At 56.6% G+C, this 12323-nt stretch overlaps 4 protein-coding genes and 1 non-coding gene across 5 annotated transcripts; 2 read left to right on the top strand and 3 right to left on the bottom strand.

Moving 5' to 3' along the window:
- Positions 1-109: 109 nt before the first annotated feature.
- On the top strand, positions 110-1170 carry BKA78DRAFT_350479 (uncharacterized protein; the record flags this gene model as incomplete). The annotated part of the gene is made up of 2 exons (XM_066891002.1): positions 110-815; positions 938-1170. The coding sequence occupies 2 exons, from the start codon at positions 110-112 to the stop codon at positions 1168-1170; spliced, it is 939 nt and encodes a 312-aa protein (XP_066748532.1).
- A 418-nt stretch (positions 1171-1588) lies between these two features.
- BKA78DRAFT_263470 (SMC2-like protein) lies at positions 1589-5857 on the bottom strand. Its single transcript, XM_066885439.1, has 5 exons — positions 5648-5857; positions 5557-5597; positions 5385-5505; positions 3297-5333; positions 1589-3249 (listed from the first exon to the last, which is right to left on the bottom strand). Exons 1-5 carry the CDS (start codon positions 5672-5674, stop codon positions 1936-1938), a joined length of 3540 nt encoding a protein of 1179 aa, XP_066748531.1. The 5' UTR covers positions 5675-5857; the 3' UTR covers positions 1589-1935.
- A 273-nt stretch (positions 5858-6130) lies between these two features.
- Positions 6131-6228, bottom strand: BKA78DRAFT_t45. Its single transcript has one exon. It is a non-coding gene; the product is annotated as a tRNA-Pro (tRNA).
- A 1240-nt stretch (positions 6229-7468) lies between these two features.
- BKA78DRAFT_350477 (dicarboxylic amino acid permease) lies at positions 7469-9460 on the top strand (the record flags this gene model as incomplete). The annotated part of the gene is made up of 3 exons (XM_066891001.1): positions 7469-7872; positions 7979-8685; positions 8769-9460. 3 exons carry the CDS (start codon positions 7469-7471, stop codon positions 9458-9460), a joined length of 1803 nt encoding a protein of 600 aa, XP_066748530.1.
- A 236-nt stretch (positions 9461-9696) lies between these two features.
- BKA78DRAFT_293154 (cholinesterase) lies at positions 9697-12015 on the bottom strand (the record flags this gene model as incomplete). Its single annotated transcript, XM_066886163.1, has 3 exons — positions 9697-10513; positions 10560-11709; positions 11892-12015. The coding sequence occupies 3 exons, from the start codon at positions 12013-12015 to the stop codon at positions 9697-9699; spliced, it is 2091 nt and encodes a 696-aa protein (XP_066748529.1).
- Positions 12016-12323: the final 308 nt, after the last annotated feature.

Here is a 12323-nt window from a genome sequence, read left to right as displayed (position 1 = left end):
TTGTGTCGCGCTTGGAAATTCCCCTGTCCTGTCCCGTCTCCCACGTGCCTGCCTCAGCCACAAAAAAAGTCACGTCAATACCTCCAACACGTCCACCACAGCGTAAACAATGGCGCCATACCGCCCCGTCTACCCTCCGCTACTAGACGAAAAGAAAACAGACGACTGCTTGATACGCATCGAAGAGGAGGAAGAAGTCACAGAGGAGGTGGAATTCTACGCATATGAGAGACCACCGCCGGCACACTCGTCGCAGTCTTTTTCCCACGTCCTCATCTTTGCCTTGAGCTGCTCAAATATCCTCACCCTCGCCCTCGCCTTCTTCCTCTACTCAGGCGCATACTGTCCTGTCGTCACCCTGCGAGATCCTTTCAGTCTCGTCCCCGTCTCGTCAGCATCATCAGCGTCAAGCTCCCTGAGAGACTCCGGCGCTCTCTCCTCCATCCGCTTCGAGCAACGCACCTTTACATCACCACCGGTCAACTCGTCCTCATCTCCCTCCACCCGCAAACCCTCCACAACCCCCTCCTACTTCGGCAACCCCCGCAACGTGGCCGGCATCGACCGCGCATGGAAGGACCTGCTGCACGGGCAATTCTTCGCGCTGGCAGACGACGAGAGCGCGCCGCTGCTCCACTCGGGGCTGGCTACCCAGCCGCGCACGCAAAAAGACCCCGTCTACGCCGAGCTGGACGTCTACCACAGCCTGAGCTGCCTCAACAGCGTGCGCATGCACCTCGACCGCGACTACTACGCCGACCACGGCGCGCAGGACGGCATTGGCTGGCGCAAGTGGGAGGGAAGGGGGCATGTTGGTGAGTCTTGATTTTCCCATTTGCACAATCCACTGTTTTCGCATCATCGATCTTTCCCTGCTTCCTTTGCCCTATGCCCAATCCCTACCACATCAAACAAGCCCATTGACACCAACGCCCAGACGCCTGCCTCGACCGCTTGCGCCAAACAATCCAGTGCTCCGCAGACCTGACGGTGCTGCCTCTGCACGCCAGCAGCGACAACAGCCCCGCGGCGTCACTGGCACACGAAACCCAACAGCAGCAGCAACAGCAGCCCAAGACCTGCCGCCGCTGGGACGACGTCAAGTCGTGGGTGGACCGCCGCCACGAACGGACGCGCTTCCTCGAGACGCGGAAGCACGGGTTGGTGTAGGTGGCTGTGCAATGATAAGAAGACCTGCGTGAGCAGTGTACATGTTTTGTAAAGAGAGGAGCTCTCTCGACATATTTCGTCTTCTCTTGGCGCGATTTTTGGAGTTTGTTTAGGTGTTGGAGTTGTAAATTGACTGGAAATGGGTGGGTGGGCAGGCAGTGCCAACGATTGATGATGCCCAGCGCAATTTGAGCGGGCGGCTGTGGCTGGCTTGTGGGATCTGTGGGATGCGATTGGACGCATGACTGGCGGCGACGAAGGAACGCAACGAGAAATACCACGTGCGTATGCCGTTGATGGCTACGTGCCTAGATGATACCCCCAGCAGTGGATGGATGAATGGATGGAAGGGAAATCAGATAGACAGGAAGACCGACGAAGTAGATTCAAGCAGTTGAATGAAGTCAGTTGAAGAATTCACAGTTGAAATGATAGGGCCGCTAGCTGAAGGTATCAACATTTGAGCGCAAGAGAAACATGACTACCCGACTTCCCATCATCCCATTCAATTCATGCGCATGCCTTCCTGCCTGCCTGTAGAGACGCCAGCCCACCGTCGCCGCCCGTAGCCACAGAGTGAAGCCTCCCGAACGCGCGTCGTCATCTGTCCAGTCTACATAGCCAAACGCCGTACACCGTACACCAACCAACCGGGCCAAGATGGACGAGAGAAGAAGAAGGGGAACGACCAGAAGTGTCGAGAGGGAGAAAGAAGGAGAAAAAGGACAAGAGTGAAGAAGAGATAGCCCCCGCATCGCGCGCCGCCTATTTCAAGTCATCCGGCGTCAGGGCGAGGACGGTACTGGTACCGTTCTGGAAGCGCGTCTTGAAGATGCGGTTGGCGTTCTGAAACATGCCGTCCTTGAGCGAGACGACGATGAACTGGGAGCCCTTGAAGCGGTTCTTGATGAGGTTGCCAATGTTCTGCGTGTGGCTCAGATCGAGGGCGGCGTCGACCTCGTCGAGGATGTACATGGGCGCGGGCTTGAACTGGAGGAGCGCCATGATGAGGGCGATGGCGGCGAGCGAGCGCTGGCCGCCAGACAGCTCCGTAAGCGATTGCTTCCACACGCCGCCCAGCTGCACGCGCACCTCGAGGCCGTCCATGATGGTTTTGCCTTCGGGCGCATCGAGCTTGGCGAAGGCGCCGGCGAGCAGGTCGCTGAAGATTTGGCCAAAGTCGGCGTTGACCTTCTCCCAGGTCTTTTGGAGGGCTTCGCGCTTGTAGCCGTCGAGCTCGACGATGGTGTCTTCGATCTTGCGCTTGTCCTTGATGACGGTGCGCATCATGCGCTTGAGGTTGGCTTCCTTCTTCTCGACGCTGTCGATCATGTTCATGACCTTGGGGTTGATCTTCTTCTTCATGCCTTGGAATGTTTCGGCCACCTTTTTGAGATTGGCTTTGCAGTTGGCCATGTTGTGGCCCTGGAATTCGTACGGTGTCCCTGGCCGTCCGAATTGCTCTTGCTCCTCGGCGATCCATTCGTACTCTTGTTCGAGAGAGGCCACCGCTTGCCGCGTTGCCTGCAGCTCCTTGTCGAACTTTTCAATCTGGTGGCCCAACTTTTGCAGCTCCAGCCCTTCTTCCGTGACGGAGTTAGACTTGGATCGTACCGCCGCGTCCAGATCGGCCAGTTCATCGTCGAATCCTGTCAACTTGGCCCTCTCGTCTTCGAGCTGCGCCGCAGCAAGGTCGTGGGCGTCCTTGACTTCCGTCTGCTCGTGTACCAGAGCGTCGAGCTCTTCTTGCTGTGCAGAGAGGGTCGCCGTGGCATCTTGGAGTTGTTCTTGCGATGCAGCCAGGTCGCTGCTACACTGTTCCGCTTCCAGCATGGCGTCCCGCATCTCTTGCTGAAGAGGTTTTATCGAGGCAGAGTTTTTGGTGAGCTCCTTTTTGAGCTTGTCGAGGGACGTCTTGAGCTCGGCCAATTTACTGTCCTTGTTCTTGCTGAACTCATTCATGTCCTTTTCAATGCGTTTGACCTCCTTGGATGCCTCGTCTTGCCTTGATTTGGCGTCCTTTATGGCTTCCTTGAGCTGAATAATCGACTCCTTCATGTCCTCGACTTGTTTGATAATCTGTCCCTTGTTAGCATGACCAAGTACAAAATAGCAGTTTTACTCACCGAAGACGACGAGTTGCCACTGATTTGCTCCTCGGCAAGCTTAATCTCGTGGGTCTTCAGGTCAAGCTCCTGCTTAATCTTTTTGGCGGAATCCAGCTTCTTCTTCTCCTTTGCAATGGTAGCCTGCAGCTCTCTTAAAGCCCGCTCTTGGGCATTCAGCTCTTGAGAGATTTCGTTGATCTTCTGCAGTCTGACCAGCAAGCCACTAGACCTGGGAGCACTTCCACCGGAGAGGGTTCCAGCCGGGTCGTAGACAGCGCCCTCGAGCGTAATACTGTGCATGCGGACGGCAGGGTCGTAAGCCATGCGATTGGCAGTTTCCGAGTCGTCACAGACGAGCGTGTTGCCAAACACGTACTCCATTGCGGCCTGCACTTCGTCGTCGTATCCGATCAATTGAAGAGCCAAGTTGGCCTTGCCAGGCGCCATCTTTTTCGCAGCTCCAATCCTTTCTGCAGCAGCCTTGAAAGCAGCAATCTTGTCCAGAGGAATGATGGTGACGCGCTTCTTCAGCTTGCCCTTCTCGAGGAGGTGAGTACCAGTTTGCGCCGTATCGACGACGACGTTGTATAACCTTCCACCAGCGCAAAGTTCCAAAGCGAGTCCAGCCTGCGTGTTCTCCTTGCCAAGAGTAAACAGCTCCGCAACCAGACCCTTGACTTTTGATCTGTCGAAGCCGGGGAACGGATCACTGTAACTAAAGTCAATGTTCGCGTCCTTGCTCTTCAGGCCATCGAGCTTCTCCTTGAGAGCGCGGATGCTCTCTTGAAGACGAGCCTCTTCCTGGTACATTTCATCTTCCTTGCCTGGCTCAAAGCCAAGTTTGGAGAGGTCGTTCTCGAGCTTTTGCGCTTGCGACCGCAGACGCTCCAACTCTTTCAAGAGACTCGAATTCTGTTCCTTGGCCTTCTTTGCGCGAGGCTCGGCCTCCTTGATCTGCTTCTCAAAATGCGAAATCTTGAGCTTTGCCTGCTCTTGCTCCGTTGCGGCAGAGTTCATGCGGTTTCTGGCTTCGGATAGTTGGCCTTGGTAACCGCTTTCTTGGCCTTCCTTGGATGCGACACCGGTCTGGAGAGTCTGGAGGAGTTCTTCCTTCTTTTCCACCTCCTCTGTCTGTTTCTGAAGCGCTTCATGCGCGGCCTTGTATTTTTCTTGGAGTTTGTCGTGGATCTTGGTCTTCTCTTTGAGTTGCGCCTCCAATTCTTTGACCGATTTGTCCAACTTTCTGAATCTATCATTCTCCTCGGCCATGCTGGATTTCTTGAGGTCCGCGACCGTCGCGAGACGAACCATTTCGTGCGAGTGCTGCTTGACCTCTTCTTCAAGCGCCTGGAATCGACCTCCCTTCCGCAATTCTTTCTCTCTCCTCCGCTTGACTTGCTCAATGTCCTCCTTCAGCATCTCAATCTCATTCTTCAGCCGCACTGCCGACTCTCCCAGCTCCTTTTCCCGTTGTCTCTTTTGCTCCAAGTCGTCCACGGCATTCTTCAACCTCTCGTTCCCTCTCAGGTAGTCGTGCGCAACCACCAGGCGAGTAAGTCGCTCGAGCTCGTTCTGGGTCTGCTGAAAGTCCAGAAACGCGCGCTTCTCTGAACGCAGCTTCTCCAGTTTCGGGTCGATTTCTTCCTTCAGCAGCTCCTCGATCTCTTGGAGCTTGTTGTTCTTCTTCGCCATGGTCTTGAACGCCTTGGCCTTGCGGTCCTCAAACATGCGAGTGCCGGCTGCCTCCTCAATCATGCCCAATATTTCCTGCGGCTTCATGTTGAGCACCTTGGTGATGCGACCCTGCATAATCAAGAAGTTGGGGTTGTTGATGTTCAGGCCGACGCGCTGGAAGAGGTCGTGGACGGAGTGAAGTTGCGCGGTCGTCTGGTTGATCTTGTACTTGCTCGTGCCGCCGAGCATGATCTGACGGGCGACCCAGATCTCCGAGCGGTCCTCCATGCCCGTGGGCGATTTACTCTTGTCGGTATTGTCGAAGATGATGGTAACGCTTGCTCTGGTAACGCCCGCTTGTCCGCGCTTGTAGATGAGATCCTAGATTTCACCCGTCAACTCCCACCAATGAGTGTTGTTTGCGATTCGTACCTGGAGGTTCTGCGCGCGGACGGTCGTCATGTTTGTGATACCGAGGACGAAGCATATTGCGTCGAGGATGTTGGACTTGCCGGAGCCGTTGAGACCGGTAACGGCATTGAAGCTGTCGTCCCTGCATGCGCCGTCAGTACTGCGACTGCAAAGTGGCGGGCGGGTCGGTTACCATCCTCGAATCTCTGTGCGGACGGCATACGACTTGAAGCCCTGTTGTATGTGTGAGCGCAAAATCGCAAGCGGCGCGTAGGGCGACGTACGTCGATGATGATTTCTTTGATCCACATGGTGGCGACGTCGGCTGGTCGTTGTCGCTGTGCAGCCCGCGACAGCGCGTCTGGCGAGGATGATTTTCCCCGGACGTTAGGTCGGTGTTTACAAACAGATCAGCCGCGCGTGGGACAATCACGTGTCAGGCTCGGAATCGGCAGTCGCATTATTTGACGGGCGAGCATGCCATCACTCTTCACCTTTACTTGTCAATAATCATGTCGAATTGCTTTCCAACAAGAGCGTGCGAGTAAACTAGCTGCTTGCATTCTATTCTTTGCTACACCCCGCCATCCGACAACCGGGAGTCTGGGCAGATCAAAACAAACGCCAACCCCTTCGGACCCTTTCATCGCAGCGCCCACGTCCAGCGCCTCGAATCGAGCCTGCACATTCTCAAGCGTCGTCAACCACAAGCACAACCACGAAAGAAAACGCGCTCAAGGCACAGCCCATCAAAAGAGCAAAAGAAGGGGTCTTACCGCGACTCGAACGCGGGGCCTCTCGCAAGCTGTAGACAGCAACCCAGGGTTAACCCTAAGCGAGAATCATACCACTAGACCATAAGACCTGATCAGGAAGTTGAAGCGAGCTGTGAAGCTCGATTGGATCTTCCACTTGCTTGGAAACTGGAGTTGCTTGCATGTGATATGTTTGCGTTGCACAATTGCTATCAAACAGCTTCCCACTCAAATCCTTATTCACTGCTGGCATCGTTGGCTTTGTCGGATAGACAGTTTGAGGTGAGAAATTCGCAAAAGCTGGATGTGGCTCGCTTGGTGGTGCGTTACCTGGTTCCACTGAGCCACCAAAATGACACCCCTTTTCTCCGCCCCAACGAACTTCTAAAAATCTTGACCCTACCAATTGCACTTTGCGGGGTGGATTTCAAGTTGGAAAGCCAGTACGATTCACTGCCCGCTTTTTGCAGACGATTGAAAACAACCCACAATTTCTGCCAATTGAATCAAGGACAGCTCGAATTGGCAATCACTGACCAAATTTCGCACCGTCTCTGATGTCAAGACAATGACGTTACAGCCACGCGAATCTGAATGGCGCCTAGCGAGTTGATACAGATACAACACGTCGGCTGAGTCCTTCCTCAGTCTGCCTACTTTCGCGCGCCCTCTCAACACCAGCCCGTCCAACATCGACACACATGACGTTACTCCTCGGCGCGTCATTGCAGCTCGCCCACACGCTTCTAACCAAATCAACAGCGCTCTTTCGTCACTCCGCCCGTCCAACTCAGAGAACGAGGAGTAAGAACAGTCTATCGAATAGACCCAAAGAGGAATCGCATCGCAGTCGCCGGCTCCACCCCTCGCGTGTTGGGGTAGGAAGCAGTAGCCCAAACCAGTCTAGAGACAGCCGACGACTGGAGCCAGCGTTGGTTGACGTCGACCAGCGACTGCGGCCATTGGTTGACGACGACCGTCTTGCAGCTCGACGACGGTCCGAGGGTCCGGTTTGAACTCAAAAGGAGTACCGCTGGTACGCTGGACCGTGGACGATGCGGATTTCGGGGGGTTGACGTCCCTTGATACACGGATACGTACGTCAAGTGACCGCAAAGTTGGGGAAACCCCCAACATGCATAAGAGCCACTGGAAGGAGCGTTGTTGATGGCTTCCATTTTCAGCTCGTATATAAGTGCATCCCCCAGCGACGGTCTTTTTGCATCTCATCGCATTCGTTTCCAGCCTCCCCCCTTGAGTAAAAAAGACAAGCCATCTCCTTCGAAGCTCCATCTGCCAAACCACGACCCAATCTCCTCACCACCACCACCACTACCACCGCCCTCCAAAATGGAAGCCACCAGACGCTTCCTCTTCTCTCGCTCCTCGGCCGCCAGCCTCCGCCAAGTGCGGCTCCCCAGCAGCTCGACAACAGGCACAAGTAGGAGCAGCGGCGCCAACGAAAAGAGGGGAGCAGCGGCAGCATCAGCATCAGCACCGCCAGCGCTCGAGCGCAAGCTCAAGCCGCGCCATGTGCAGATGATGTCGGTAGCAGGGGCCTTTGGCACGGGGCTCATCATCAGCTCCGGCACGGGACTGATGCGCGGCGGGCCCGGGTCCCTCCTCATCGCATATGTCATCATGGGGTTGACGGTGTTTTCGGTCATGACGGCGCTGGCCGAGATGGCGACGTTTGCGACCAGCGACAGAGGGTTCCCGGGGTATGCGACCAGGTTTGCGGATCCGGCGCTTGGGTAAGTCTCGTCTGTTCTCCGTGGCTGTTTGGTTCTCTGTTTTTCTTGAGTTCTCCACTCCCCTCGAGTTCTCCGCCTTCTCTTCTGATGCTGATATCCCCGACAGCTTCGCAACCGGCTACAACTACTTCCTCAAGTACATCGTAGTCCTGGCCAACAACCTGACGGCCTCGGGCATCATCCTGCAGTACTGGCTGCCACACCTCAACGTCGGGATCTGGATCACCGTCTTCGCGCCGCCCGTCATCCTCATCAACCTGTTCCACGTGCGCGTCTTCGGCGAGACGCAGTACGTGTCGGGGGTGCTGAAGCTGCTCGTCATGGCCATGCTCATCATCTCGTGCCTCGTCGCCTCGCTGCTCTCGGTGCCCTCGCGCGGCGGCCGCGTCGGCTTCCGCTACTGGCGCGACCCTGGTCCCTTTGCGTCGTACTTCCACAGCGTCGCGGGCCACGACGATGAGGAGGGCAGCTGGGGCCGCGCGCTCGGCCTGTGGGCCTGCATCATCCAGGCCTCGTTTGCCTACCTGGGCACCGAGGTCGTCGGCATGGCGTTTGGCGAGACGCCCAATGTGGAGAAAGAGGTGCCAAAGGCGATCCAGTGGACCTTTTGGCGCATCATTGTCTTTTACATTGGCGGTGCCGTTGTGCTGGGCATGAATGTGCCCTACACGAACGAGATGCTGATGGCGTCGACGGGCCGCAATGCTGCGGCGAGCCCCTTTGTCATTGCAATGCGGTTGGCGCGCATACCCGTGCTGCCAGATGTTGTGAACGCCTGTCTGCTGATTTTCGTCTTGAGTGCTGCTTGCTCTGGTAAGTCGTCTTTCTACCCCCAATCTGACTTACCCCTGAATTACCCCCCTCTTCCATCTTCCACCGACTGACCACATCCACAGACATCTACGTCGCCTCGCGGACCCTCTACGCCCTCTCGCGCGACTCACTCGCCCCCGCCATCTTCAGCCGGACAATCAACCCCTCCTCATCCTCCTACGCCTCCTCTCTCCGCGCCCGCATCGCCCATCTCGCGCACGGCGTCCCCATCCCCGCCGTCCTCCTCTCCAGCGTCTTCGCACTGCTCGCCTACCTCAACACAGCCGCGGGCACCAGCACCATCTTCGCGCGCTTCGTGTCGCTGGTGACGATCTTCGGCATCCTCAACTGGACCGCCATCCTAATCACGTACCTCTCCTTCCGAGCCGGGCTGCGCGCGCAGCGCGTCCCGCACTCAGTACTCCCATACCAAGGACTGGGTCAGCCGTACCTGGCCATCGGCGCGCTGGCCGTCACGCTGTGCGTGGTGCTGGGCGCGGGCTTCGAGGCGTTTGTGCCGCGGTGGGACGCGGGCGCGTTCGTCACGGGATACCTGGGCATCGTGCTGTTTGTGTGCATGTTCGTCGGCGCAAAGCTGCTCATGAAGACGACGTGGGTGCGCGGCAGCAAGATGGATCTGACGAGCGGGACGGCGTGGGGGAGGAGCGTGGAGGAGGGCGGCGAGGTCATGTGGAGGGAGGTGCCGCCCGTGACGCAGACGTCGGCGTTGGAGCACTGGGAGTCGCGGCACACGGAGAATATTGACGAGGTTTGATTTCTTGCAATTGGGTGATTCTTGGAGTCCTTGGGAGCTTTTGGGGCAAATGTGGTTTGAAACTTTGAACTTTTGATATCCACCGGCAGAAGGAACAGACGAGCGTTTTTATGCAATCCCCTTTTTTCGGTGGCTTTTCCAGCCAGAAGGAATACCCTTACGCAGCCTTTTTTAGTACTTATACATGCACTTACCAAGCCGATTCAGAACCCATGCACAGCTCTTTCCGACACCTTCTAAACACCACCATTCTCATAATAATCAAGACCCGACGCCAGCGCCTCGCACTGGAGCGCCTCATCAAACGGCTGACTGGCGGGCGGCCACTCCAAGCGCGCAAAGCTCGGATTCTCCAGATCGAGCTTCTGCCACGTGAAGCCGACGTCTTTCTCGCCCTGCTCAGCAGCGAAGCCGCGGGCCTGGAGGAACGCAGCGGCCGGCTCGACGTCGCCGGTCCGGACAAAGGCCGCCCAGCGATCGAGCAGGTAGCGCTCAAACACGACGTCGAGCTCGTCGCGGAAGGGCAGGTTGTTGAAGGCAATGTTGCCGAAGACGAGGAGCAGCTCGCCGCCGTGGCACTTGAAGTACTCGGCGCGGGGGTCGCCGTTGGGGCGGGCGGGCGTCGCGGGCGCCGTGCACGCGGCCGGGTTGTCGTCGTGCGCCGGCGGCATGTAGGAGCGGTTGAAGGCGTAGATGAAGGTGGATTCGGGGTCGAAAACCGAGTGGCGCGCGCCGCTGAGCGCGGTTGCGAGGTTCAGGCACCGGAAGCCGCCGTCGGTGGCGAAGCGCGATGTTGCGTTGAAGACGGCCCAGTTGGAGGCGTTGGATGGGTAGGAAGAGTAGGGGATGGGGAAGGCGGCGAGGGTTGCGTTGGGGAGGGTGACGCCGAAGGCGGCGATGATGTCGGAGAGGGTCACGTTGACGGCGGGCACGGAGAAGAATTCGGCGCCGTCGTCGCGCAGGAAGCCGCCGAGGTAGGAGATGGGTGGGCCAGAGGGAGATGTGAGGTTGAGACTGGGGCTCGTGAGGTACGTTCCGTCGACTACCAGGGAGCTGCGGTGACGTTAGCAGGCTGCGATGTCTGCAGGGGGAGACCTACTTGGTCAAAACTTGCCTTGCTACCTCGGACAACTCCACGAGTTTGTACGGATCATACTCTCTCAAGCATTTAACCGCGTCCGTTGCGTTTGCACATTTTGTGTCGTTCAAGACGCCTTGGCCGAGAAGACTGTCTGACTCTTCAATGGTGTAGTAAACACCATAGACTGAAAAGGGCCCGACTCCCAAGGGACCACTCATGGGAATCGCACCACGAAACTTGCCCTGGGCTTTTGGGCTTGCTATGAGGGCCCTGACACTGGCTGCTCCAGCGCTCTGTCCTGCAATGGTGATCTTCTCTGGATCGCCACCAAATGAAGCAATGTTCTTCCGGACCCAATCGAGCGCAGTCACTTGGTCTCCCAAGCCATAGTTGCCATTGGTTTGATTGTTGGCGAGGGCCAGGAAGCCCAGAGTCGAAAGTCGATAGTTGATGGAGACAACAACAACATCTCCACGAGACGCCATATTTCCGCCATCAACCGTTGAATCGTCGCCATATCCCTCGATAAAGGCACCGCCATGGATCCAGAAGAGCACAGGCTTGAGTTTGCTCGACTGGGACTCGTCCTTATTGGGAAGGTATGGTGTCCAAATATTCAAAAACAGACAGTCCTCAGAGCAGGTCGTAGCATTACAAGCAGACTGAATGCAACGCGGGGAGAATTCGAGCGCGGAGGCGTTGCCAGATCCGGAGTACAAACTGCAATAAGTGAAGCGCTCCGGTTGCGCGGCATAGCGGATGCCCAGAAAGCGAAAGCTGTGCTTGTCTCGGTACCCCGTGAGAGTCAGATTACCAGTCGTCACGCTAGTCTGCCATTGCGAGGCTGTGTCGCTGGCATTGGCGACGGTGAGTCCTGCAGAGTTGGAACAGAGAGCAGGTAGTTGCGTCGAGCAGTCCAATTCATGGATGATTCCATCTTGTCCGATTGCCCTGCAGTTGCCAATCGTGGATTCTTGAATCCAGTATTCCGAATCCTCAGTGGACGGATCCGCGTAGCCAAGGTAGGACAAGCCAATTTCAGACGAAGCGTTGCTGCTGTTTGATGGTTGCCAGAGAATCTCCCCAAGCGCAGCGCAGTTGTAAACGGCTTCTTGATGGGTTTGAAGTGTGCTCAGGACAAGGGCAGCATTTCCGCCACTAGGGGTTCCTGGCAAAGCAATTAGGTTCAGGTCGACATAGAGTTTGGTCGAAGCAGGCAAAAAGAAAACAGGCAGTCAACAACGACGCGACCTCGGCGGGGTAGAGCGTGTGTCTCGTGGTTACCACGGCAAAGGGACGGGCTGATGTTTCCGTCGGGGATTGACGAATCACTGAAAAGCCAAAGCGTACCGCGTAGATCATTGTGCAGCAGAATGGAGACATCTGACCCCACTGATTCAGGACTGGGCGCGGCAAAGACTGGGGAAAGAATGGCGCAGGCGGTGAGGCCACTGACTAGACGGCGCGGCACCATGGATGGGTCCTGGAGGGGCAGAAAGAAGAAGTGATGTTCATGGTTCCAAACCCCCTGACGAGCAGCATATAAAGCAGACTGAACAAATGGACCCCAAATTCGATTCTGACGTGCATCGGGAAATGGTCTCGATGTGGTACGTCGCCCATAGTACAGGTCAGCCCATGTGAATCCTTCGTGAAGGCGGTGAATCTGGGTACGCAAAAAGCAGAAGTAGTGGAAGAGTGGTCCACGGACCAGCCAAAAGTAGTCGAGGACGCAAAAGGCGGGGAAATATGGGGAAGACGGGGTAGCTGAAGGCAGAGTAC

Source organism: Phyllosticta capitalensis (genome assembly GCF_038381095.1).
Source record: "Phyllosticta capitalensis strain CBS 128856 chromosome Unknown BKA78scaffold_2, whole genome shotgun sequence".
In the NCBI taxonomy this organism is placed as follows: domain Eukaryota; kingdom Fungi; phylum Ascomycota; class Dothideomycetes; order Botryosphaeriales; family Phyllostictaceae; genus Phyllosticta; species Phyllosticta capitalensis.
Note: the sequence above shows the minus strand (reverse complement) of the source record. Positions and strands in the feature narration are given on the sequence as shown.

Bases quoted from the DNA above. Each gene is read 5' to 3' on its own strand.
- BKA78DRAFT_263470 (XM_066885439.1), bottom strand. From the start codon at position 5,674: ATGTGGATCAAAGAAATCATCATCGAC. The intron at 5,506-5,556 runs GTAACCGACCCG...CGGCGCATGCAG, and splicing joins CGCACAGAGATTCGAGGATG to GGACGACAGCTTCAATGCCG. The intron at 3,250-3,296 runs GTGAGTAAAACT...AACAAGGGACAG, and splicing joins GTGGCAACTCGTCGTCTTCG to ATTATCAAACAAGTCGAGGA.